The sequence below is a fragment of the Fundulus heteroclitus genome, chromosome 1 (assembly GCF_011125445.2).
Source record: "Fundulus heteroclitus isolate FHET01 chromosome 1, MU-UCD_Fhet_4.1, whole genome shotgun sequence".
Lineage (NCBI taxonomy): Eukaryota > Metazoa > Chordata > Actinopteri > Cyprinodontiformes > Fundulidae > Fundulus > Fundulus heteroclitus.
Window position 1 is genome coordinate 33,110,131 of NC_046361.1, and position 26,810 is coordinate 33,136,940.

Below are 26,810 nucleotides of genomic sequence, written 5' to 3' on the forward strand. Positions count from 1 at the left end.
GACAAATACATTAATTTTGAGAAAGTTTGACCTATTTTTAGTAATGTTTTTGCAGTATGGAAAGAAAATCCAAAGCTCTATTTCTAATAAAATTAAAATAGGACATAGGATCAATTTAAAAAAATCTGAATTCAGAAATATCCTGTTATGGCAGTGTTTGGGTGAGACCGAGTCAATGGATGGAGTTTCATGTTTCGTTTATAACTGAGTGTTGGAAAAAAGGGATATCGCTTGCTAAAGTACTTAGACTTTGCACAATAAATTACACCTTTCAATATCACTCTTAAATCGTGATTTTTTTTTTTTTTTTTGCCTCGCATGTACAACTGGTACGTTTATAAGCCTGTCTTGTTTGAATGAAATTGCCCCCCACCCCCCAGCGCAGCACTTTGCTACTGCAAAGTTTGATGTGCCTTGAGGCGGCTCTGTTTTGAGCAGTTAACCCAGGTACACCAAACTGACAGAGCTGTAAGCTACTTGTTCCTACTTTTTAACAGTCAGTCAACAGCATGTGTGAGCAGAGGCTCGGTGCTCCCTGCAGGTATGGCGAGGCTTAGTTTGTTCAGTTCGGAAGCAAGCTGCAGAACTCTGCGCACACACACTTATCAGGTCAACCAGCTGTCTGACTCAGCCGGGGCTGTACAGGCAAAGATAAACGGCATGAGAACAGCATTTAAAGTCTTTCATTAACACTTGTGTCCGCTTCTCGGTCTTACTCTGTTTGTTCTGAGCACAGGTGTTAAACTGTTGCATTCACATGCCTGGTTTATGGCATCATAAAATTTATAGTGAAAGTTGAGCTGCACTATAAAAAAAAAAGGAGTTTCGTAGGATTTTAAATATGAGATAAAAAAAAAACCATCAACATTTTAATCAAGCATGCTTGAAACGCTAATAATTGCTGCTTTACTTTAGGTCAGAAATCCTACCTGAAAATGTTAAGAACTTAACTGTAGATGTTGATTCAGTCAAGTGTTACTTTTATTAATAGTATGGACTGTGATGCTAATGGGTGGTATTAAAGGCAAGTATACCAACTTAGTAAACGTTAAGAACCGTCATAAGACTTCAGGTTAAGAATGTTTTTGTGTAGGATTAAGAATTTAAATTAGTCTCTTGATAGTTTTGCTTAAATATCAACTGTGGTATAGCTAACATCAAGCTCATAAGCTTCTCAACCCTGAGGCCGTTATCGTCAATGAACGACACGTCTTAGCTGTAGATGTCAGAGACAACAGTTGCTTTTTAGGACAAATTTGAAAAAGTCCGTTACGAGAAGGCCCTGCGTTGAAATCTCAGTCTCTGCATGAAGTTTGCTGGCTCCTCATGTGTGGGTTCACTTTGAGTGCTCCAGATTTCTCCAAAAATCTGCCTTTTAAAGTTTATTGGTCTCTCTAATTTGCCCTCTGGTTGGTTGTTCTGTGATGGACTGCAGGAAATAAGCTTTATGTAGGTTATTTAGTGACAGGGTTCATGTCAAAGTTGCTAATATAAGTCATTTTATATAGTGTAAACTCCACCAAAGTTTTCTTTGTTCACTTTACGAAATAAGTCGATTTATTCCAATTAAACCATAACTTGTTACAGTTTAAAATGTTGAAGTTGTTATCGAAATTACAACTCCTGCATTTTAAATGTCAGTTTTATTCATATTTGATGTTGTCAATGTTTTTTTTTTTTTTTTGTTCTATTTGTTTTGTCCGCTATGATGTGTGTTGCTGCCAGGTTACCCCTGTGAAAGAGGTCTTGATCTCAATGGGAATTTTGCCTGGTTAAATAAAGGTTTATATTTATTAAAAAATAAACAAACAAAAAAAATCACGCAGAAAGATTCCAAGCAATACATTCCATAATTGATCCTAGTTGTCAAACAATGCAGTCAAGTTTAAAATAGTTTACCGAACTCTATGTGTAGCACTTTATGTCCTAACCACAAACCAGTTCTTATTAGTTTATTTTTAATAATGGAAGACAAACCAGGTGAACAAAATATATATCAATAACAAATTAGCATTCAGCTAATGTAGTTGTCAGCACATTTTTAATTTAATTGGAATTTAACAAAATTATTTGCCCATCTTTTTGCTATTAAACGTACATAATTTCATATATTATTATAATGTTCTTTTTAAACTCCAAGCTTGTATTTTACTTTTAAACCTAGTTACTTACTTCACCAATTTCTGGTGTGCGCCGTCTTGGCGTCGAACAGAAGGACTCGACCAAGTTTTCCATGGAAAGGATAACTTGCACAATATCTGAAAAGCAGAAAAACGCAGGGTAATGATTATTTTCAAGCATTACAGACACAACTGTGTTGCAATAAATTGCCATATCATGAAAATGTAATACAATAATGCAATTGAATTTATTACACAGAGTATGCTTCAGCCATTTATTGCTGTTGATTTTGATGATAGTGGCTTAGAGCTAATGGAAACCCAATATTTAGTTACTCCAAAAATCAGAAAATGATTTTGTCTTATAGAAATGTCACTTATTACTTGGCTGAGGACCTTTTGCATGAATTGCAGCATCGATGCAGCGTGACATGAAGCCCATTATCTTGTATTTCTGCTGAGGTGTTAAGGAAGCACAGGTCGCTTTATTAGGACCTTCAGACTTTGACTGATCTACATGGTTGATTCTTTAGTGCGTCCCAGTTTTCTCCTGACAGTACCCCATAGAATATCTATGGCATTTAAGTCAGGCACAGCTGGCGACCATCAAGCACAATGATATATTGGTCAATGAAGCAGGCATTGGTACTTTTGGCAGTCTGGACAGGTGCCAAATACGGCTGAAAAAACCCCAAAATCAGCATTTTCACCCTTTATGATTTCTACCTTAAGGCTATAATTATCTGTTTCTTTTGCACATATTTTAACCACAAGTTTTCCTCCCACTCAACTTTCAGTTAAAGCACTTGTACTCTGTTCAAAGCCAGCTTCTTTACCAATTACTTTTTATGGTTTACCCTCCTTGAGGAGGTTGCATAATGTCTTTCGTACATCTGTCGAATCAGCAGTCTTCGTTATGCTTGCACAGACCATAAAATAACAGAACAAATTCTAATTAACTGTCAGTCCTGATCATCAAAACAAACATATATATTTTTTAAATGTCTCTCATAAGCTTCACTTGTTGAACTGAATTATTGAAATAAATGAACTTTTTGATGATAATTCTAGTGTAATGAGATGCACCTGTATGAGTCTACAAAGTTGTACAAAAAGGAGCACTTTCTGTAACTTAATTTTCCTTGCTCTGGATCACAGCCATCTCTGTCTTGCAGGCTGTTATGCAAGAATTGTTTAAATCCCTGCCATTGTTCCAAAGCGGGGCTGCCCTTCCTGTGCTGACCTCAGAGATAGTCAGTTTGCCAAGGTTTTCCACAAGGCACTCAGTCACAAGAACATCCATTCTGTCCAGCTTTGAGTGCGTGGGTCTGCACGTTCCCCCAGCTGGATAGATGTAGGAGGGCAGCATATTCTAACAGCCTGTTTTGTTTATGTTATTAAAAAAAAGCCCACAGCACCTGTTGCTCACCTCGGCATTTTGTTTTTTTCTTTCCACAAGCATTATTGCATTAGCGCGTGGCGGATTTAAAAGCGTTTCAAAGTCACTTTGCTTTGTTTTACAGCATTTTTTATTTCCAATGCACCACAGAAAACTACATGCTTTAAAATCCACAATGAGGCACGTTTTCCTGCGAATGATAAGAAAGGAAAAGTGCCTTTTTTCCAGGTTTATATTTCCAGCTACCTCAAAACTTTACAGGCCAAAGGTTGAAACCAAACAGAGAAGCTTTTATTGTTGAAAATGCCTCGGTGCCGTGACTAAACCCATCTTTTTCTGTCCCTTCCAAATGTCTCACAGAAGATCTCTGATTCCACATTATGTATGCTTACAATATAGGGAACCATTCTTATAATGGTGAACATAGTGTCTGAGCTCGATAAGACATATTCACACAATTTGATGTTATTACACTGTCTAGACGGACTTCTGAGCAGCTCATACGTTACAGAAATAAGGCTGTTTTAAGTGACTCATGCCTGTTTTCTCGTTGACCAGAAAAGGTCTGCACCACTCTGAAAGACGCAAATAACCTTACAGGAGGCTAAGCTGTACTTGATGGTGATAATATTAGAATGCACAGATGAAAAAAAACAGAAAATGTTCTTAAATGCCTTCTGGCTCTGTGGCAGATATGAAGACTTTACTCTGTCGCAGAAAGAAAATATAATTTTGTCTTTTGATCTGCTGAGATATTTAGCAACATAAACTTTGGAATGCTTTGATTTGCAGGCCACTTTAGCCCAGGTCTGACATTTAAAATAAATGGCGCCCTCTATTGACAACTCAGGTGTTTTGCGCTTTGCACAAACATTCAGATAAGATAAGATAGGCTTTATTGATCTCACATTGGAGAAATTCACAATTCTCACAGCTCAGATAAACTGTGTGAATGTAGAATATTCACAGATATTCTTATATTTAGGAATGCATATTTCTTTCTTGGCATCAAATTACACATGCGAGTTAAACATACGGTGTGGTGCTTTATAAATGTGATTCCTCCCTGCGTATTTTATTTTTGTTTTTTCTTCTAACTTTAACGTTTCCAATCATCAAATTTTAATACCAGTTCCCTTCTAAATGTGACTGCTTTGTCAGATCCTCTAGTGTTTTGTGTTATTTCTATACGCAAATCCAAATGGGCTTTTTTGATAAAAAAAAAAATAATAATAAAAATAAATAAATAAATAAAATAAAAAAAAATAATAAAAAAAAAAAAATATATATATATATATATATATATATATATATATATATATATATATATATATATATATATATATATATATATATAAAATTTAATGTTGAAGACGTACGCCCCAGTGTTTTTGGGAAGATGAGCTCCAATTGTATTTATGTTCTACCAGCCTTGTGGTGTGGAGAGTAGTGCAGCCTCTTCTCAGGTAACCAAGTATATCATAGCTGAAGCCATGACATATTTCTTAGCACTTGATCGTGATTTTATTTATTACTTATACAGTGGTGTGAAAAAGTGTTTGCCCCCTTCGTCATTTCCTGTTCCTTTGCATGTTTGTCACACTTAAGTGTTTCGGAACATTAAACCAATTTAAACAGTAGTCAGGACAACACAAGTAAACACAAAATGCAATTTGTAAATGAAGGTGTTTATTATTTTTAGTCATATAGGTCTAATTCTTATTAGCTGTTTGTTGATGTCAGCAGTAGATAAAAAAGTCATATTTACTGTATATTATCAAATTTATAGATGCAACAACCTGGCTAAATGAGCGTCTGATAGTGATCTCTGATTTCCGGCTAGGTCTGACCGGCTGATTCCATTTACTTTTCATTCCGAGGAAAGATACTAATATGAAGGAAACAAGATTATCTCCAGTTTTACCTTAGATCTGGTCTCTAACCTTTATTAAAAGATTTCATGAAACAGAAAAGAAACATGCAAAAGCATGCTGATGGTTTATTCATTATATATAGATAAACATAGTTTGAGTTCCTGGTTTTATTAAATTTACACAGGAGAAATACATCAGATTTCTCTATATTATAACTGCCAATCAGAATCAACCTATGGATAATGACGATGATCCAAATCTCCGGCTAATTCCTTGATTCCTCTCTTGAATACCTGTTTTTGTGGCCCTTCCCTACATTCTGTGGCCCTTTGGGAAAATGAATTATCTAAACATTGCTTATGTTGAATGATCATAGTGCTTCATGTAGGCAGGTTATCAGAGATTTGCCATTTTAGATAGGCGACAAAGTTAGCCTGCCTAAAGCTGCCACTTCATCTGGTGAAATCAGATTTCTTTGCTTTTGCTAGCTTGCTGATAGAAAAAATATTTGTTACTCTGATGCTACCTTATGGATAGTAAAACAAAGGACAAGAAAATCCACAAATGTTCATTGACTGTCAAACATTATTGTTTAAAAATAAAGTCATGATTTACTTCAAGGCGAGGCCTAAACAGTTTAGTTCTTCCAAGAAACAAGAATCTTTAATGTCACTTTGGGTTACCATGATGAAGTCTTTGATGAAACTGACTCCGGCCCAGACTGCACACAGATTACAGATAATACACAGACACACACAACAGGCGAATGCAATTTCAGACAAACATGCCTGTGCATTCTTCAGCTTTCTTTTTTTTTAAATCAGTTGATTGTACTGACCAACAACAGTCCAGGCTTAAAACGTGCAAATAGTTCTTAGCAACAAATAGGGATCATTTTTGAGTCAAAAACTCAGATAGCTGTCCCTTTACAGATGATATGGATTACTGTGCAGTTGCATGAGTGCATCACACAAACACTCCGTCGTTTAAAATACTGTGCAATAAATTTAGATCTTCAAGTTACTGTACAGTTTGCATAGATATCAAAAGAGACCTTCCTTTAGAAACTGAAGCGTGTAAATTGACACCTGAATGTGATTCTCATCGGGTCATGAACATGTGGAGAGAGGATATTTTAAAGGTTTTAGCCAGGGCAAATATGTTTGAGATAAAGTCGTTTTTAAACCAGATCTTTATTGGAAAAACTCCCAGTTTATGCTTATTAAAACTGCCAATGATGTGTGGAAGTGCACTGAAATGTTTTATGCTGTGAATTCTTTTCTGCTCTTTTTAATATAAAACATTTTTGAAGAATGTTTACTATAGCACTACGTGTTTTGTCTAAGTGAATCGGCATTGACGCTCAGAGAAATTATTAAAACACACTTTTTATACTACAGCTGAGGGTCTCATCCAGGATGACTAACTTTAACCGTTCCATCTGGTCAAACTAAAAGTCAGGTCCCTAGAAGCCTGTATGATTGACTTTGCTCAATTTACAGTATTTTATACTTTGCTCAATCTACAGTATCTAAGGTTTAAATCTACCACAGTCATACGTAGCCCTTTTCAGCTGAATTTGTGGTTTTGTCAGTTATCGTAATGCATACAGGCCATGTAGCAGCAAGGCAGTCTCACACCTTCAAACTATCACCATTACGTTTTTTTGTGCACCGGCCGCTCTTTTAGTTTGGTGGCAGATATAATGGTGTCCTGCGCCTTGCAAAAAATACCACTGTTGTCTCTCCAGTGCACAGAGAATATTTATTTTCAAAATTCTTAGTTATCGTAAAGATGTTGCTTGGCAAATGTGAGACATAAATTGATGTTCTTCGTGGTTTCTGCTTGGAACTCTCCTGTGGATGACTTTTCTGCCCAGTCTCTTTCTTTTTACCGAATCATTATCACTGTCCTTAAGTCAGGCAGATGAGGTCTGCAGTGCTTTAGACGTCATTCTGAATTCTATTCTGACTTCCTCTTGGAGTCATTTTGGTGAGCTGGCCACTCCTGGGAAGGTTTACTGTTTAACGTTTTATCTTTCTGTGCATTTATCTCACTGTGGTTCACTGGAGATCTCAGTGACAGATCTCAGTGACATTGTTTACCACCTGTTCTTACTCTTTGCTTTGACAGGGGCTTGATATTTTGCGTTGTGAGATATTTTAGCCTACTTCCTGTTGTCATACAGGTTCTAAACAGGTGATTTCCTGATTCTACGGGCCTAAATGTTGATATTGACACTGAACTCAGTTTTCTAAAAATGTGAGTAATCAAAGTTATTCCTGATTTAAAAAGGGACCTGGGTTTAGATTTTTCAGAAAGGGCCAGGCTGGTTTGGATAGCTCCTTACTCTTAATAAATGAAAACATTACATTAAACCTGTGTTGGAATCTGAAGTCAAATTCCTTGTTTCTACCCACAAACCTGGCGAATAAAGCTGATTCTGACCTTTGTCTGATATTAAAATTAGTTTGACAATCTGAAACTTTTATTTGGGACTCCTCCAAAAAAAAAGAAAAAAAAAGAAAAGGGAAAAAGAAGAAGCAAAAGTAGGAGAAATTTGTGAGGCAGCAAATACATTTTCACACTTTATATGATAATAGAAATTTCAGGTTCAGGTGTTGGATATTTATAGTTGCTTTCTTCAAATTAAGCAAACTGTTTTGTCTGTTATCCGAGTCGATGTCTATTTCTCTCTTCTCTTTCTATTTATTTTTGTGAGAGCGGTGTTTCTATTTAGATCCTTCGGGAATGGGAGTGGGATTTCCTGCACCACATCAACGCCCATGGAATGTACTTTGCCAACTATCTTTGTTGACACACACAGACACACACACACACACACACACACACACACACACACACACACACACACACACACACACACACACACACACACACATGCCCTGACACACGTCCACCTTTTCCTTCCTCCCTCCTGCCACTTAGCAGCCACAGGGAAATACACATTTGATCTGTTTGACCTCGCGGTCAGATGAGGACTGATGCAGAATGTGAAGCCAATATAAGGGAAACATTTAAAACAAACGGAGTGGATCAAAGTGAATAAAAACACTTTACAATCTTTCCCATAAGCTCTAACATTTACCACGTGTTTCTCAGTCCCTCGTTGGTGGCCTCAAACTAACTCATCACGATAAGGTGGCCACAAAAATTTGATATGTCATAATGAAAGTAAGGTTGGCTTTGTTTAAATGTTGGAGCAGCGATGAAAGAAACTTTTGTGCACATGGTAAAAATTACACCAAATATCCTCTCATGCGTATGTATTATACCTGATGAACCGTATGAACCCATTTCATACATAAATATCTGAATTATTTCTAACGAATTAGAATAAAGCATTGCTTCGTCAGTTGCATCGTTGCCATCCATGATCATAGACTTACCACATTTATTCAGTTGTAGGGCTCGTCAGTACACTTGTTCCCTGCTTTCCTTTTTTTCCAGCCGCTGCTGCTAACATCTGTCCGGGGATGATTTCCCAGTCTGGGTCGTCTGTGCGAGTCGTGGGGAGTGTTAGTGTACCCGGTTTCCTGTATCTCTCTGATTGGTCATGAGGAGAGCGCCGCAGGGCATGAGCTGAATGCGGAGCCATGCGTGTGAACAGCACATTGTCAGAAAAAAAGGCAGCGGCATAGATTTGTTTTCACTTAGGCAAGGCAAGGCAAGGCAAGGCAAATTTATTTATATAGCACAATTCAGTACAGAGACAATGCAAAGTGCTTTACATGATTAAAATATAGGAATAAAAGCAAGTAGGGATAGAATGTAGAAACAAAAAAGAACATTTAAAAACAGTAAAACAGTTTAACTTGAACATTCAAAGGCAATTTTAAACACACTTACAACGTAGTATGCCCTTCACAACTGCAACTGAATTGTGGTTTCCTTTTGCGATGCTTTTGACTGCAGACGGGCTGCAAACAACCACAGGAAGACTTTGAACATTTGTGTAGAAACCGAGATTTCAGGTCTGTGTGCTTTTATTATTGCTGCCAACCATCTCAGACAAAGAATTACACTGTTTCTAGAAGCTAAAAGTTATTTATGCGTCTTCCCATTCAGCTGAGGCCATATTTTAATCTAAATGTTTTCTCTAAAGATGGATGAATATAACCAATGTTATTAATGTTTTGGTTGAAGATTTAAAATAATGCTATGCTTGTGTAGTCTGTGCCCTTTATGGAGAAAAAGAAAGCACTCTGAACTGCTGAAGCCACAAATGGACTCTGTACCACATTCGTATAGTTTTAATAATAGCTTATAGTTTTAATAATAGTTTTAATAATACTCACCTGGACACCGTAAATTGCACACTGTCTATTTCCCCTGCATTGTTTACATTGTTTACATTTCAATACATAAATCGCTGCTGCACCTTTATCCTGAAATTTACTGCAATTTACTGTGATTTTTCAAGCTGTATGCAAATGAAATTTGGTTCTGTACGCACTTTGTGCATACAAAATGACAAATAAAGTTGTCTAAGTCTAAGTCTAAGTCTAAGTCTACATGCAATAAAAGTTTTACACATCAGGGCATGATAAAAATCATCTGGTACTTACAGAATTAGTGAAATCTAATGTCAAAAATAAAGAAAAAGCACTAACAAATCCCACCATTGAATTATTTTATAAATAATAAAGATGTAAGCCTGTGTGTAGAAACTGATGTAATAGCTGACTGACCCACCTTTAGAAGAAATTAATTGAACTAGTCATTTGCTGTAAGGCTTCCTCAATGCTTCAGATACACTTCTAAACAGATAAACCTTATAACTAGCTATGGCTATCACTACATCCTGAATTAAATAATACTGCATATTTCTTCCGTGATGTTATCATAAGCATTGGTGGTTTGTACCTGTGATACTTTTTCTGTTGCTTTTGTTGTTCTTTCCATATCTCTTTCCGCAGGTGTAGAAGCAGATTCCGACGGTGTTATCTTGTACTCTCGGTTTCCTCTTCTCTATTTTTGTCACCATTTCTCGATTTCTTCACCTTTCTGTTTCTGTGTCCATTGAATTTGAAATAATCCCAAAATAATGTCCCATACAGTTTATTGCATATCAAGAGGAGCGCTATAGCAAAAGCAACAACGTGGTGGTGGTGGGCTCTCTTTGTCACTAAGAAAGCAATTCTTAGGGCTACACAGACAGACAGGACACATAAAAAAGACCACAGGCCTCCTTGATATGGTATAGGTGTTTGTGCAAAAACAGCATGTTGCGTTTTATTTACAAAATGATTTGTTTATTTATACCTAAAATGTCTCTGCTGAGTGCAAAGTGGAACCAAAGTCACATTCCTTGTTTGTGTGAACAAACTTGACGATTAAAGCTGATTCTGCTTCTGATGTCTTTCCATCTTGGCATAGTGTTACAACACACCTGTCTGCTCCAGAACAGCCAACTGGCGACCTGCTTTCTTTCACATAGGTGAGCACATAATCAAATATTGAAATGTATTTGATTTGCCAAACTAGATTACAATATTCAAATTTTTTTTTTCTAAGAGTTGCTAGGGCCAGATTTAGGAAGATTTGGGCCCCTGGACTACAGTCAAATTTTTGCCTTACCCAGATACGTATCTATAGTGCATGGATGTTAGAATTCGTAGCTGTAATATCAGTTATCATATCTTCAAGATTTTGAAGGCCTTGTTTATAATCTTAATAGAAATAAAGACTTTCCAAAACAATCACTTAGATTTTTTTTTAAGTTCCTCTTAAACAAAACACAAATTCTAGAAATTTAGTCAAAGCAAAAAATGACCCAAAACTTTAAAGTCATCCCTGGTCCCTGTGTGTGTATTATGCTATTAATGGAGTACGCCACACAAAGGGTTTGGAGCTTGGACTTAACGTTTGCTGTTCACACATCTGATATGCTTTGGATCCAGGTTTAGATTTAGAGGTGGAACTACTGCATCCCTACTGCATCCTTAGGTTCCAACTCTCAAAAACGTACAATACAGCTATAGGACTAATTCCAGCTATTCATCACCTCAATTCTCACCCTCAAACGAGTGATCAAAACATCGCTCCTTAAGAGAGGCTAATAACAACCTTAACAACTTGTTAGGTCATTAGGGTTGTTATTACTAAGATACACTCCATTACTAAGGTCCCCATTACTTAGGTCCACCCCATTACTAAGGGAGTGGACCTGTTTCGGTTGAATTTGCATGTTGTCTAAGCCATTACAAGGCCTTTGTTTGGCAGTAGTATAAAGCTTGTTACTCCACATTACTCCAGACTTTTTGAATTAAGAAAGCTTCCTAGAGAGGAAGCGAAACGTCTTCAACCACGAAAAACAAGTCCAGTTGCTTTGTTTTTTACGTTTTTGGAAGAACCCTAACAACTCCTCGTTACAGAGGAGTGGACCAGTTTTGGTTCAATCTGCTGGTTTAATGGCTTTAACGACCGTCCATTACTAAGGGGGTGGACCTGTTTCGGTTGAATTTGCATGTTATCCAAGCCACTACGAGGCCTTTGTTAGGCAGTAGTATAAAGCTTGTTACTCCACATTACTCCAGACTTTTTCAATTGAGAAAGCTTCCTGGAGAGGAAGCAAAATATCTTCAACTACGAAAAACAAGTCCAGTTGCTTTGTTTTTTACTTTTTTTGGAATGACCATGACCTGGATGACTGAGAATCTTCACCAGCAAACTACTGCATCAGGGTTTTCTAGTTTCCTAATGGTTGTTTGTACCAAAATCCTGACACATCACAATGAAAATGGGCCTGAACTTATCAATAAACTCAAAATACCATGTCTGCAAATCATCAGTTAATTTAAAAACTGCCTTTGAAATATTCTGGGGTCACTTAGGTCCCGCACTAGAGGAAGTAAAGGCGTATTTTTCACAACATTTTGACTTTGCATCCGCTTGAGAATATCATTATTAATAATTTACCAATTACATATCCTTGATGTTCAGCTGTGTATACTACTACTACTACTACTACTATAACAACCTTTAAAAAAAAAAAAAATAATAATAATAATAAAAATATATGTTATTATTAGTATAGATTTTAATTGAAAGAAAGAAAGAAAGAAAGAAAGAAAGAAAGAAAGAAAGAAAGAAAGAAAGAAAGAAAGAAAGAAAGAAAGAAAGAAAGAAAATATCAAAAACAAATAAAATACACCTCAAGGGATTTAAAAACATCCGTTCTATATAAGAGAAACAGACACAGGTAAAAATAACCCAACAACAACAACCTTAGAACGAACGCATAAATTAAAATTAATCTGAAGTGCCATAAAAAAGATAATTGCGTCATTCAACTTGATAAAATTGCAATTCACTTTCCTCCACTAGAGGCAGCATGAAGCCGAGCCGACAAATTCAGAAGTGCAAAGATGTTCAGAAAGGGAGAGATGGGTCACTCATAACAACATTCCAGCGGAACATATGTTTTCAGCACTGTGTTATTTAAGTGAGGGGGGTTGAACTTACTGATTAATTAACCATGCAAGAATAGTTCTAGTCTGTTTCATGGCGCTCGTTGGCTGATTTATTAAGATTTTCATGTCGCCGTTTGTTTGCTTCAGACATATTGGGCTGTTTCCAGGTGTCTGTCTTTAAAACCCCGCTGTTCTCCGGGCTGTGAGCCGAGGGGGGATTTCTATCTCGCCGTTTTCCTGTTGCTGAGGGTATTACATAACATGGCGGTAAGCTGTTGATGTAGGTCAGAGCCAAAACACCGGATCTGTCCCTCTCTGTTTTGCACAAAAAATTTGTGTTCTTTTTATTTTTGGGGGGGAAATCTCGCTCGACGGCGCAGATCTGTTGGTAGCATTGTTAGCTTTATTTTACAATGGGAATCAGCAGGATACACATTAGCATAGGCTATGCTACCTTCGGTACTCTGGTAGGATTTTCAGCCTTCCTGGTCTGGAATATCGCCTATAAACAGCCATGGACGGCGGCCATGGGAGGCCTGTCGGGTACGTAAATGCACCATAATTACTATTATCACGGACTATATGCTGATGCATTTGTTGTTGTCGTCGTCCCTTTAATCAAGGCTGTGTGATCCTGACGGCCGCTTTCTGGGCGTAAAATGCTGTTATGTCCGTCACTGTAATAACAGTTTAAAGACAAGACTACCGTGTGTGTAAGTGGCTTTAGGTATGTCACATTTTCACTGGACAATTTAGTCAATATGAGGATATCCAGAGCCGGCTCACTGTGGTTTGGGGCCCAAAGCAGCAGAATTTTAGTCGGGGGCCCATGTTTTAAGACAAAGTTGGAAATAAAAATGTTTTCTTTTACAAGCAACATTTCTACAAGCCACTTTTTTTGTTATAAATGCTCTTTTGTATAGTCATTGGTTAATTTGTCCCAACAGGTTCTCTAAACAAAACAAAAGTGTTTTCATAACTCACTCAGATAAATAATTGATCAAATTGTTCTAATCCCTCTGTAAAATTTACTTTATTCCATAGAATTTATTTAAAAACTTTGTGTTGCACCTTATATACATTTATTTTGGTTCAGGTTTATGTTTTGGCCTGTGGACTCTTAGCTAAATCCTGCTGCTAACTTTGAGGCCTAAAGCCTGGTTTATGCTTGACGCGTCCGAAGTCCACTCGGCCGTATTACGTCATTTTGGCTCCCACGCTCCTCCGCATGGCCAAAACTTTCCGCTCCACGCACCTAGGAAAATTCCTAACTATGCGAACAGTCCAAGTGCGGAAAAACGTGTCGGATAAGCAAGAGCTGCTTCTGGCGAAGGTCGGTAAATGTAGACAACTTTATGATTCGGCCCCGTAAAGATCACCGGGATCAACATATTAACAATTCCTGGAGAGAAATCACCATCACTCTTGGAAGAAAGAAAGAGGCTCAAATGTTGAAAACAAGTTTTCTACTTTTACTTGTAATGGAGTGCAGTCACTGATCTCTATTTATTCACTGGATTGCGCAGCATTGGCCGTGTATAATACACGTCGCTGTGAAGCCACCAGCCGCCATATTGGTACCCACTATTTTCCTCCAGTAATTAGGGAATACGTGCGCTACAGCATCGAACAATGATGATTTTCACATGTTCAGGGGGGCTTAAGACCGTTAAAATTTCAAATGCTATCAAGTACTGAGAAAGTCATGTGCTGAAATATTTTGCATGTTGTGTGTATATATAAATAAATAAAATAACGTGCAAAATATTTCAGCACATTATTTCCCAGTACTTGATAGTTTTAGTACATGCACTGACTGTAAAATTACCTGTGAAACGTTTTCACTCAGCCAGAAAACTGCTTGTTGTTGCAACCATATCCTATGGGCTTCTGTGAGAGTAGGGAGTAGCAAGATGGCGGCCAGTGACTTCAGTTTTTCGGGCAAACCAGCAAACTAGTCAATAAATAGAGATCACTGGGTGTAGTACGTTTGGCGTAGGAGTGCAGCGCTGCCCTCTAGAGTCTAGGAGAATAGTGCTGCTTTGGAGGACAGGCCTCATGGAGCATAAATGCTGCAGACGTTGTGTCCAGATGTCTCATTTCAGTGCAGAACGAACGTAGGCTTGGGCCAACACGAGATTTTGTGCGCTATAATTTGCGTTAGGTGAGGTCATCCGCTTTAGAGAGTCTATCCCACAAGCTGGATACACTTCTTGACATTCAAAATATGAATTTATGACGTGGAATATAATAACCAGCAAGTATTGGTTTTCAAAAAGCCATTTTTTTTACTCTAGTATTTACACAAACGTTTATAGTAGATGTAAAATATGATCTACTTGCTTGTATTTAAAACAGGAAAATAACATGTAATAGTCCTCATTGATGCTATGTGTAATATCTATCTATCTATCTATCTATCTATCTATCTATCTATCTATCTATCTATCTATCTATCTATCTATCTATCTATCTATCTATCTAGTTGTGAAAAAACATTTAAATTAAGCTTTACTAAGTTTAGTTTCGCTCTCAAGTTAAAATCTGATCAGAACTTGTAACTTGTCAACTTTAGTTTTAAAAACAGTTACTGTAATAAGCGGGATGGGCGACTCTTCTTTAGTTTCCACTCATGGCTGTCAGTTTTTTTGCTCGCAGAAATATTTTCCAAATGGCCGAATTTGTCTTTTTTTCAGCAACATAAAAGTGTAGTAGCTTTTTTTTCAGTGAGCTGACCACCAGTGCTCAGTAATGGGTATAGAAGGCAAGGCGAGGCAAATTTATTCATATAGCACATTTCAGTACAAAGACAATGAAAAGTGTTTTTCATGATTAAAATGTAGGAAAAATATAAAATGTAGAAACAAAATAAAACATAGGGAAAATGTAAGAATATAAGCGAAGTGACGTCAATGATCAAACATTTGTTAATGATAACTTTTCGACGCTTCTGTTGCCCGTATTCATTTGATGCACTTGTTTCTAAATAATGTAACCAGGGTGTGTTTACTTCTGACAGGCGTTCTGGCGCTCTGGGTTCTGGTCACACACATCATGTACCTGCAGGACTACTGGCGCACCTGGCTCAAGGGCCTCAAGTTCTTCATCGTCGTCGGTGTGCTCTTCTCCGTTCTGGCTGTGGCTGCCTTCTTCACCTTCCTGAGTCTGGCCATCACACAGAAACAATGTAAGCCTCTTCCTTTGGTGTCGTATATTTTAAAAAGCTTTCACAGCTATTCCGTTTCTGAGTTGTAAAAAGTGTATAAAGCTTTGCGACGTTTCTGCCCCGCAGCTCTGACTGACCCGCGGACCCTCTACCTGTCCAGCGTGTGGAGCTTCCTGACGCTCAAATGGTCCTTCCTGTTGGCCTTGTACTCTTACAGATACCGCCAGGAGTTTGCCGACATCAGCATCCTCAGCGACTTTTAGCCAGGAGGATTTTTTGGGGTTTCTTTTTTTTTTTTTTTTAGACTTCAGTGAAAGTTTGAAGGATTTAGGAATGCCAGCACGAGCTGGACTCTGAGCTTTTGGATGAAAAGCAAACGTGGCTGATATGGAGGCCATGTGACTTTTACCACACAGAGATGCGCTTGTTGCACTCACTTGACGAGCTCTTTTCCTCCTCTTGTAAGCGGTTCTACCTAACCACGGGTTCTAGCTGAAGGGGGGGTGGTGTTTGTGCAGACAGACTGCTGGAAACGAAGAGGAGATTTTATCCCTGGAACGTTTCATTCTAAAAACAACTTGTGCGTAAGGAAGCGCCCACCGTGGTGGTGTCGTGAATCCGTAGTTTAACACGAAGAGATCCTCGGAAACCAAAACGACCGGAAAGCCCGCGTCTGGCCGGTTGATGGTGACTTCTGGAGGTGCAGCTAAGGAAATCGCCACCTAATGCTGGTTTCTGATCATCCATGGGTGTCATGACAGCAGATGTTTAGACGTGTGTGTGCCGCTGATGTTGAATTAGTTTCCGTACCAAAAGAAGAAGAAAGAAAAAAAAAAAGCTAATTTGCTGAAATTAGCGGTTGAACATTTAATAGTTTAGAGTGGGCAAAACGAGTATTATCTATGTCAGTGTTTTTCTCCATCAATATTCTGTTGACATGAAATGCATTCTTGACACTGATAGCAACCTAAGTGATAAACCAACACAAATGAATCATTTAAAACGTTTTTTTCCATACGTTGTATGGAGTAAAGTGGAATGGCACAGAGAAGTGTTGCGGTCGCTTCCTGAAATTTCTGTTTCGCACTTTTTTTTTTTTTAGCAATGGAAACTTCCAGATATCTCCAGTATGGAGAAACCTGTTAAGTTCATTGATTTATTTTATTATTTTTAAAATATTTTTCCACTAGTTGCAACAGGTATGTTTTCTGGCCATGTTCTCGGCTTTCTCTTCCTTTCTGTGAATACGACCAGGAGTTTGTGGGACTGTTCAGATTCTTATCAAGGATCTCTAGTCCTCCCTCCTTCAGTCACAGGAGGTCTGCCTCTACCGCGTTAGGGATGGATTTATTGATATCAGGAAATGATTATTTCTCCTATAATAATGCTAAACACTAACTGATGGCTAACCCTTAAGACTGATGGCGCGGTTGGGATCGCTACCGGTCAAACTTTATTTCCTTCTTTTTGATCCAAGAGATTCTGTTGTAAAAGCTGCCTTTACGTTCCAAAAATCCCATTTCATGCTACAGCTGGGTACTTTTTAGCAGTACTGTGGCGTTGATGAATGAAACTGGCTTGGTTGATGAGTATATTCTGCTACGTTTTTGTGCCGTTCCACTGCATATGAATTGCACATCATTAGGTGTGTCAAAAATATATTGGCTGAGAAATACACGGATGTAGTCGATACCTCTTTTTCCCCCCTGCTGTTAATGAAATGCTCATGTTTTTCATTGAAGGTTAGTTTTGAGCTACAGTATCACTACAGTTTAAAAGAAAAAAAAATAGACCTGACCATAAAGCAGAAAATGTGTCTGAGGAGGCCTTTCGCAACGACTCCACCAATGCATTGCGCAACAAAACACTTGCATGTGAGAAGGGGGCATTTTTGGCTTCGTAGTTCCTCGATTTCAGTTGTCCTGAAATTACTTTGAATTATTTTCTACATTGCTGTTAGGAAATGTGCGACGTAGCTTCTCCCTGACGAAATGTCCACGTACACTTTGCATTCGTATCGTGTTTTATTTTTAGTCACAACTCTAAGCCACTCCACTTCTCGTTACTATCCAACATTCAGAGCTCCTGCAGTGTTTTTTATTTTATTTTATGTTATTATTATTTGGTTATCACGCTCCTTTAGAACGTCACAGTTAATATTCAGTCCTATCGATTGCTGTGACGTCCTTATCAGCTTCCCTGCATCCTTTTTAAAAAAGGCACTCTTTGAAGTACAGGCGCTCTAATTTCAAGCTTTATTCCTCTGACAAATGTTAACGTGGTCGGATTACTAATGCCATTAATACGGGATGCTGTAACGTGTCTTCTTCTACCGCGCTTTAAGAAAGGATTCTCCTGCAAAGTGTGCGTTTCTCTATTTGCACCACAAGGTGGAGACGTGTTTTCACTGAAAACACTTTCTGATACTCTTTAACATTCCTGTTTTGAAGAAAACACAAATGGATTCGACGCAGAATTGCACTTTAGTCAACGACGTCCACGCTCTTGTTTTGCACACAGGCTGTCATTTCTGTCTCACCCCTCAACCGTAATAAAACCCACTATATGTAACATTCAACTTTCTGTCAGTTTGATTTCACTCCTGCAGTTAAACCAGTCCTGGTTATTGGTTTCATCTGTTGTTCGTGTCTAACTTTTTTTTTTTTTTTTTTTTAAATCATGAAACATGTACAGTATTTTTGTCGGTGGTTGCATGTGAGGAAAAACTACAAGTACAAACCAAACGTATTAAAGATGCATCTATTGTTGTTTCTGTCATGTCAAGTCTTCATTAATAAAGCAAAGATTTAGCAGCAGACTGATTCAGCTCAGTTTCATAATGTTATGTTAACGCCTGACGCCTGTCGCTCCGTTCAAGAGTTGCTCCAGCGAGTGACAAATTCAGCCAAAAATATTCACGCACACTTTACTGTATAGGAGTAACTTTACTGTAGACCGTTTTATTTTCAGGCTACTGTCCCTTCAGTAATGAATAGTGGGTGCTCTGATATTTGAAGCGTTGGAATAGGCTTTTCAATTATAGATCATAATTAAAAATTCAAGATTTTTCTTTTTTTTTTGATGACCTTTTTATTCCACTGATCATAAATGAGTCTTTCAGGCTGTGGGACTGAATTTTCTAGACATGCGGTCTAGAATGGGAAGTCAAGGCTCCTTTTAAACCAAACATTTTGTGCCTCCTTTGTACTTTTTGGAGTTTTAATGCTGCAGACTTGGTGAGTTTGGGAAGAGACTCTTTTGTAATGCTATGACTACAAATTATTTTTTTAAATAGAAGTAACACATTATTGTGGTTTTCAAAAACCAAAATCCTGTGGTGTGCATTTATGTTTAGCCCTCCTGTAGCTGAGTGTTAGAAAAGTGTTGGTCTAGATGTTGGAGCAGTGCGCTTGCGTTCTGTGAAGGTTGAAAGAACCCGGCTAAGATCCCTACAGACTGCCACCCTGAGCAAGACCATTAGCCGCCGATTGCTCCCTGGGCGCCACTCAGTGTAGGCGGCCCACTGCTCCCAGAGGGACGGGTTAAATGCAGAGACAAAGTTTCCCCTCTGTGGGACTAAAAATTAATCTTTACATTTTGTGGCATAGAACCACCTTAAAACTGCAGCTACAGCTACATTTTTGCCATATTTGTCTAACAGAGCTAAAATCTACAGATTTTATTTGGCCATTGCTTTTTTTTTTTTTTTCAAAATGGCTAAATCTCAGGATTGTTTGACTTTTACACTGCCTGTGAAGAACACTTTTTTTAAGTCTTTCCACTGATCAGAACTTTGACTGGGTCTTTCTAAAATACACTATTAGCTATTTTATTATTAAAGCGCTCCACCTCTGGGCTTCCCACTAGACCTGAACGCCCACAGGATCTGCTGTTCGGCCGACCGGAGGGGTGGACGAGGTAAGCAGGGATGAAGTATAGCTCAGAGAGGTGAGGCGGGGTGAGATCATGCTGGTGTAGGTTCTTACATGTTCAGGACATGGTGATCCTAAGTTAAGTAGAAGCCAAATGGGGTTCTCCTGTTAGTTGAAGATGTTTCGCCTCTCACCCAAAAGGCTTCTTTCAGATGAGATTTCCACTCCATTAGCCTTTTACTTAAGCAGTTGGGATTGTCACTAACATCTGGCCAAGCTTTCATCTAAACCGGGAGTCTCAAACTTTGGTGATCAGCAACTTTTACCTATGAATCAAATGTCGAAACTACCTCACCATGCAGTCTGGCCTAATGAAGCCTACCTTTGAGCAAATTAAATGAATCAGGTGTTTTCGAGCATTGACACATCTAAAAACTGCGGGACACTGCCCCTTGTAGAGTTTGATAACCTTGATCATTTCATTGTAGCTCTGGCTGCATATTTAGGGTTGTCCTGAAAGGAGGAGAATTAGGACTTTTTTCTTTTTTCCAGGGGTTTCCTGTATTTAACTATCCATTTCCCCATCAATTCTGCCCAGCCTTCCTGTCCGTGTTGAAGGAGAGCTTCCCCACAGCATGAAGCTGTCATCACCGCGTTTCTGTTTGGTGAAAATACGTCCAGAAGGACCTCAGCTCCTGCTACGCACAGGGCGTTCTCCATGAAGGCTGAATGTGACCTCCTGGTCTCATCCGGACAGAGCTCCTTCCTCCACATCTTTTTGATTTGACACTACATGGCTTCTGGGTAAACTGCAAACAGAAACTCTCGTGGCTTTTTTTCCACCCTCAACACTGGCTTACTTCTTTAACCTGTTCCATAAACAGCTAGTAGGTGTCCTTTCAATAGATTCTTCCGCCTGAACTGTGGATCCCTGCAGCTCCTCAACCGTCACCATGATATTTTGGCTGCTTGTCTGTCCAGGTGGAGACGTCTTAGTACACATATACTTCCCATTTTCAGATGGTGGATTTTAACGGTTCTCTTTGAGATGCTTAAAGCTTTGCTTGTTGCTTTGTAGTCGAGTTCTACTTTAAACTTCTCAACAACTTTCTGACACAGGACAGGGAAACTTTGTTCACCCATTATAAGACTCCATTAGTCCACTGGTTGTGCTGGATTTGGATGCTGTTGCTGATCCTAGACAAATATGTTGAAGTTAGCCTGACAAAACACACTGTTTGCTTTCTTTCTGCAGTGTTGGCGGTAACTCTTTAATATATATGCTTTAATTTACCCGTTGAAGGGGATTTTTTAACCTCCTCTAATCCACTCTTTAACACAAAGCTTTAGTGTAAAGAGATATTCTACTTGGCCTTCTCGTGTTTTGGTAAAAACGTTCGAATTGACGGGCTGTCATCTAACCATGCGGATTTTGACGAGGAGTTTGACAAGACGTGTCGAAGAAGAGGGAGAGACTCAGGAAAGTCGTCCGGTCCAGGAATCCAGTCTCGCCACACGCTTCGTTCCCTCCTTTCACACAAACTCCGCTTCTGACGAGCTTTGTAGGAGAACCAGACAGCACAGAGCCCAACTGCATCAATCAATGCAAAGTTTGGATATGTGTGACAGACATGTATGAAATAAAAGCAAGAGAAATAATAATTCAATTCAATTAAATTTTATTTATATAGCGCCAAATCATGAAACATGTCATCTCAAGGCACTTTACAAAATCAAGTTCAATCATATTATACAGATTGGGTCAGATTATACAGATTGGTCAAAAATGTCCTATATAAGGAAACCAGTTGATTGCATCAAAGTCCCAACAAGCAGCATTCACTCCTGGGGAACCGTAGAGCCACAGGGAGAGTCGTCTGCATTGTACATGGCTTTGCAGCAATCCCTCATACTGAGCAAGCATGAAGCGACAGTGGGAAGAAAAACTCCCCATTAACGGGAAGGAAAACCTCCGGCAGAACCGGGCTCAGTATGAAAGAACCGGGCTCAGTATGAAACACACTGTTTCCTTTCTTTCTGCAATGTTGGCGGTAACTCTTTAATATATATGCTTTAATTTACCCGTTGAAGGGGATTTTTTAACCTCCTCTAATCCACTCTTTAGCACAAAGCTTTAGTGTAAAGAGATATTCTACTTGGCCTTCTCGTGTTTTGGTGAGAACGTTCGAAATTGACGGGCTGTCATCCGACCATGCAGATTTTGACGAGGAGTTTGACAACAAGACGTGTCGAAGAAGAGGGAGAGACTCAGGAAAGTCGTCCGGTCCAGGAATCCAGTCTCGCCACACGCTTCGTTCCCTCCTTCCACACAAACTCCGCTTCTGACGAGCTTTGTAGGAGAACCAGACAGCAGAGAGCCCAACTGCATCAATCAATGCAAAGTTTGGATATGTGTGACAGACATGTATGAAATAAAAGCAAGAGAAATAATAATAATAAAAAAAAAAACATGAACTCTTCAAGTACTTGTTTGTGAGGGCCAGATGCTCTGTGCAAAGACAGAAAGGCTTTTCATTAAAACGTCTTCCTGTACTGTTTGAATGAGCCATCTGTCTGTTTGCAAAGTGAAAAAAAAAGCTGCGTGAAATCATCATTGGGTCAGAAGAGGCCCAGTTCAGGTTATCCAAGGTCGGACGCTCCCTGCTCCTCTGATAGCATCATATAAAAGCTCGCTGCTGCCTTGCATAAATTGCCGGTGCCGTTCTTTTCTGATTTATCTAACAGTTTGGGTACTTTCCCAGCATATGTTTGCCCTCCTGGCAAATCTCCCTCCTGTCAAAGCTTTATATTCCTCTATCTTTCCCCACATGCCATATTTCTTCATGGCCATTGCTCCCCGGATGGTTCCTGGTAAATCAGGCTGATTTATCTGCAGCAGTTTTGTGTGATGACAGTGATAAGTTGCCCGGGCAGCACTGGACTACTCTCAGTCTCACTTTTCCCCATTTTCCATAGATATGGCTGTCACACGCTGGTTTCTATGTCGAGGTCTGTTTGCTCTGCATTATAGTGGGAATCGTGCGTCTTCGGCTGGTCAGAGAATCACACATAAACCGTTTAAATCTATATTTTAATGCTGCACATGGGAGCCTGGACAGGGTGAATGAGGCCCACCTGGGAATATTTGCACCGATTATTACCATCGTTTGTGTTTGTGCGCGTTGTTCTTTGCTCAGCCATTTGAATTTTTAATGTCTGACACTATTTTATCGATGCAGTAGTATTACAGATGCAAGTCTTAATGCTAAAGTAAACATTTGGCCTCAATTTGCCAAATTCTAGTGTGCTTCCAGGTACATGTTGGGATTTTGAATCAGAGTTTTGTAGATGTTATATACAATGTTTCTGATGTCATTGTTGGCTTTTTATCTATTCTCTGGGCAGCGACATGGTTATGAGATGAGTGCCCTTGTAGTCAAAAATGTTGCTTCCTAATTCCAACAGACTAGACGTAACCATAGTAGTGGTGAAAACAGCTTACCTGACTCTGCCAGATAGATTTGCTCCGCATATCCATCTGGAAACCTTCCGTTGAAGTAATTTTGGGAAGGGGCGAAAATACTGGTTAGCTGATTGGCCTATGTTGGTGATAGACGGGCCAAATGAACCAATCAGATTCGTCGTCGCTCGTAACAGAGCGACGACGAAAACACAACCACAAGCCAAGCTACTCTTGCTGCTGCAGGTAAAGGCTCGTTAGCTCAGCAAATAAATACTCTGTAATTCCGATAAAACTTGCTCGATAGCCACGCTAACGCTAGTTTCATCGGCTGAAGCCGCCATGTTCTTTAGACTGAACTGTCGCGCTTCTCGTTGCGTCACACCTCAACCCGCCTCAAAGCCAACGCTGATTGGACATTCGTTTGGTGAACGGCTCCAAATTTTCTTTAACGGAGGGTAGCCAGACTGATCTGCGAGTGAAACCTTGAAAGCTTGCGAGATCAGGATGGTCTCACGAGGCTAGAAAACAGCGTTCTTCTGCAATTTCGTGAGCTCTATTACACAGAAATAGAGAGAAAAAAATATTGTGGTTAAACCTTTATCAACATTTTTGTTTAATGTGTTTAATTGTATTTTATGCTATTTCTCAGTTTGTGGGAAAAAATGGAGAGCATTGTTTTCTGTTTGGTTGTACCAGGATACATGGGAACTAAATTGTCCAAAGCATTGAGAACTCCTGCCTTTAGACACATCGACTTTAATGACATTCCATTCTCAAAATGTATGCTTTGAAATGGAGCCGGTCCAACCTTTGCAGCTTCGACTGTTTTTTTTTAAACACTGTACAGAAAGTTAAGGAGTGTCTTTATTGGAGTATTTCACCATTCTTCAAGGAGCGTTTGTAAGATCCGGATGAGAAGACCGGGCTTGCAGTACATGTTCTAATAAATACCCAAGGTGTTCTATCGGGTCGAGCTTTATTCTTTATTCGGATTCCCATTAGCTTCCACAACGTGGTTGCTGGTCTTCCCGGCGTCCTCAAAACATACAAAATGACAATGCATAAAACAACGTCCGACTACCTAAGAACAGTCAAGTTCTTCCTCATCAAACTTGCTCATTTGTTTCCTTGTGGACCTTGCTTTGTGGACTGGTGCACATCCATATTGGAACAGGAAGGGGCCAACCCAAACTGCGAGCAAAAAATGTCCGAATCGGATTGCCAGACAGAGGGGGATGACCCGGCACTCCAGAAAGAGTTACACCAAGGGATGAAAGAGAAAGAAAGGAAGAGAGGAAGGTTAGATAAAACATTAAGAGGGAGAAAATGTGACAAAACTAGAGTGGAGGAAACAGAGAGTGCAAGATAACTTTGAACTTGCTTTAGACCTTAGAGGTGTGCAAGTTTTAGCCAAATGTTTACAATCTTCACAACGGCTCCATTGTCTGTTTAATTTGCTACAAACTTTTCAACATTTTGTGATACCAACATTGTAGCCGAGGCGTCTGCTTATACTCCGCAGACTGACAAAATTATGCATTTCTTTATGTAAAGTGCATGTTTAATTAGTCTGTAAAAAAACCTTAATAAAGAGCAAATTTGTTTCATATATTACTACGCCTTCTGCTGATGTTAACTTTTGTTTGCAACGGCACGCTGCCTCTGTTTTTCTTTACGTTTCAGTGTTGAACGAATAATTTCAGTCGTACAAAAAGCCTGTTTGAATTTAGATTGGTGAATCGGCTCTGTTTGCTACAGGCGGATCGAGAAAAAACAAGAAGTTGCTTCATTCATCAACGAGGAGAAGGATCAGAAGTAGTGTGTGCGTCTTCCACGCGAGCCGAAACCCAACGACAGCTTCACTTATTAGAATTCACTCCTCACTAATCCTTAAAGATTACTTTTGCTTTTACAGGGAGTATCCGAGCACTGATTGCTGCCGAGGAGACGAAGAGGAACGTTAATATTGAATGTTATTTAGAAATTTATGAAAATTAATAATTACCGTGTCGAGTTTGCACGGCTGATTATGCATCTTTTCAGCGTTAGTTATTTAAATTAAATGCCCCTGATTTGGTTTGTGAAAAGGTCGCTCAATCCAAAGGAGGGGGGTGATGGATGCTTTTAATAGCAGCGTGAGAGCCCGGCAACAGGCGGATGATGATAATGGCCGCTCTGTGGCTTAAATTGGTCACCTTTCAGTACAACAGTGGAGAAAACCTGCTGAATGTGCTGTGCTCCTGTAATTAACTGAGAGTGTGCATGGCCACAGCTGCGAGGTGCAGCCAGCCAAGCAGTCTGACTGAGTCCCTCTGGAGGTGAGGCAGTGGGAAAGGCTAACCAGGAGTGAAGCAAGTATCACATAGGGTCATCGGCTTTATTGGCTTCGCTCGCCAGTAAACTTGTTTTAGGACCGCAATCGATATTTCGAAACAAACCTTTCACTCACACCTAATGAGAAAGTTGCCATTTTACCCAGTATATATAGTATTGGAATATAGGAGGAAGCTGGAGTGTCTGGGATGAAACCCAGACATAAAGGGTAGGAACGTGTGCATTCTATATATGTAAGGCAGGCACCGGACCCAGCTACGATTTATTCTCAATTTTATGTGCCAGCCGATGAAATGGTGAAACTATTTGCAGCTTTATGTTGGCCGATTAATTTTTTATTTTATTTTTTAATAGTTGCATTGTAAAAGCACATTTTACAGCAGTTCAAGGGAAAGCTAGTGAAAGTTGAATATTACTATGTCTTACTTTATGGTAGAACAGTTGTTGCCCCCCGTGAAGACGGCACTGAGTATGAATCCTGTGTTCGGGTCCTTTTTTGTGCTGCATTTGCCTGTTTGCTTCATGCATCCAGGGCGTCTCTTCTGGTAGTCCTGCATCCTTCCGTGGTCTAAAAGCTTGCATGCCAGATTGATTGGCAGACCTAAATGTGTTCTTACAGTGCCTCAAATTTTTTAAGTATGCATATCCATTTAACCTAACCCCATTTCATCATGTAGCAACCAAAATTCTTAAAAGCATAGCAGGTTTTCAGATTGTGTTTAAAGGTATAGTGGATGATCTTTTTTGGCTTCGAGTTCCAGGGGAATCATCTTATCTATCGGTTGTTCCACATTCCAATCATTGTGACGTGCTCACCAGTGTGCGTGCTCATTCCTTGCTAGTTTCCTCTTGCTGGGCATGTGCACTTCTAGCCTTTATGTATCGTGTCAGCTTCTATTTCAGCCGTTCATTGTAGCTCCGCTGCTCTCACCGTATACTTTGAACATGACTGAAGGTCGCAAGAAACAAACCGTGTACAAGAAGAAGAGCAGAAGAGCAAGATGTCAGAAGAAAGAAAGAAAGACCAGAGTGTATTTGGGAGATTCTTTCACGCGATCCCGCTCAGGAGCGGAAGAGCAGGTAAGACGGTCTAGCGCATGCGCAGTTATTTAAAAAGGGACTTGGGCATTTCTTACCTACATTTCC

At 39.2% G+C, this 26,810-nt stretch overlaps 2 protein-coding genes across 2 annotated transcripts in view; one reads left to right on the forward strand and one right to left on the reverse strand.

Moving 5' to 3' along the window:
* rapgef3 (Rap guanine nucleotide exchange factor (GEF) 3) overlaps window positions 1-8,890 on the reverse strand; it is a 37,467-nt gene extending 28,577 nt beyond the window's left edge. Inside the window, exons 1-2 of the mRNA XM_012875534.3 lie at window positions 8,804-8,890; window positions 2,173-2,258 (exon numbers count right to left, since the gene is read on the reverse strand). Of these exons, the coding sequence (XP_012730988.2) occupies window positions 2,173-2,235 (63 nt within the window). The 5' untranslated portion in view covers window positions 2,236-2,258; window positions 8,804-8,890. The remainder of the gene's footprint in view (window positions 1-2,172; window positions 2,259-8,803) is intronic.
* Window positions 8,891-12,794: 3,904 nt separating this feature from the next.
* Window positions 12,795-18,811, forward strand: slc48a1a (solute carrier family 48 member 1a). Its single transcript, XM_012875609.3, has 3 exons — window positions 12,795-13,372; window positions 15,849-16,016; window positions 16,122-18,811. Exons 1-3 carry the CDS (start codon window positions 13,243-13,245, stop codon window positions 16,256-16,258), a joined length of 435 nt encoding a protein of 144 aa, XP_012731063.1. The 5' UTR covers window positions 12,795-13,242; the 3' UTR covers window positions 16,259-18,811.
* The last annotated feature ends 7,999 nt before the right edge of the window (window positions 18,812-26,810 follow it).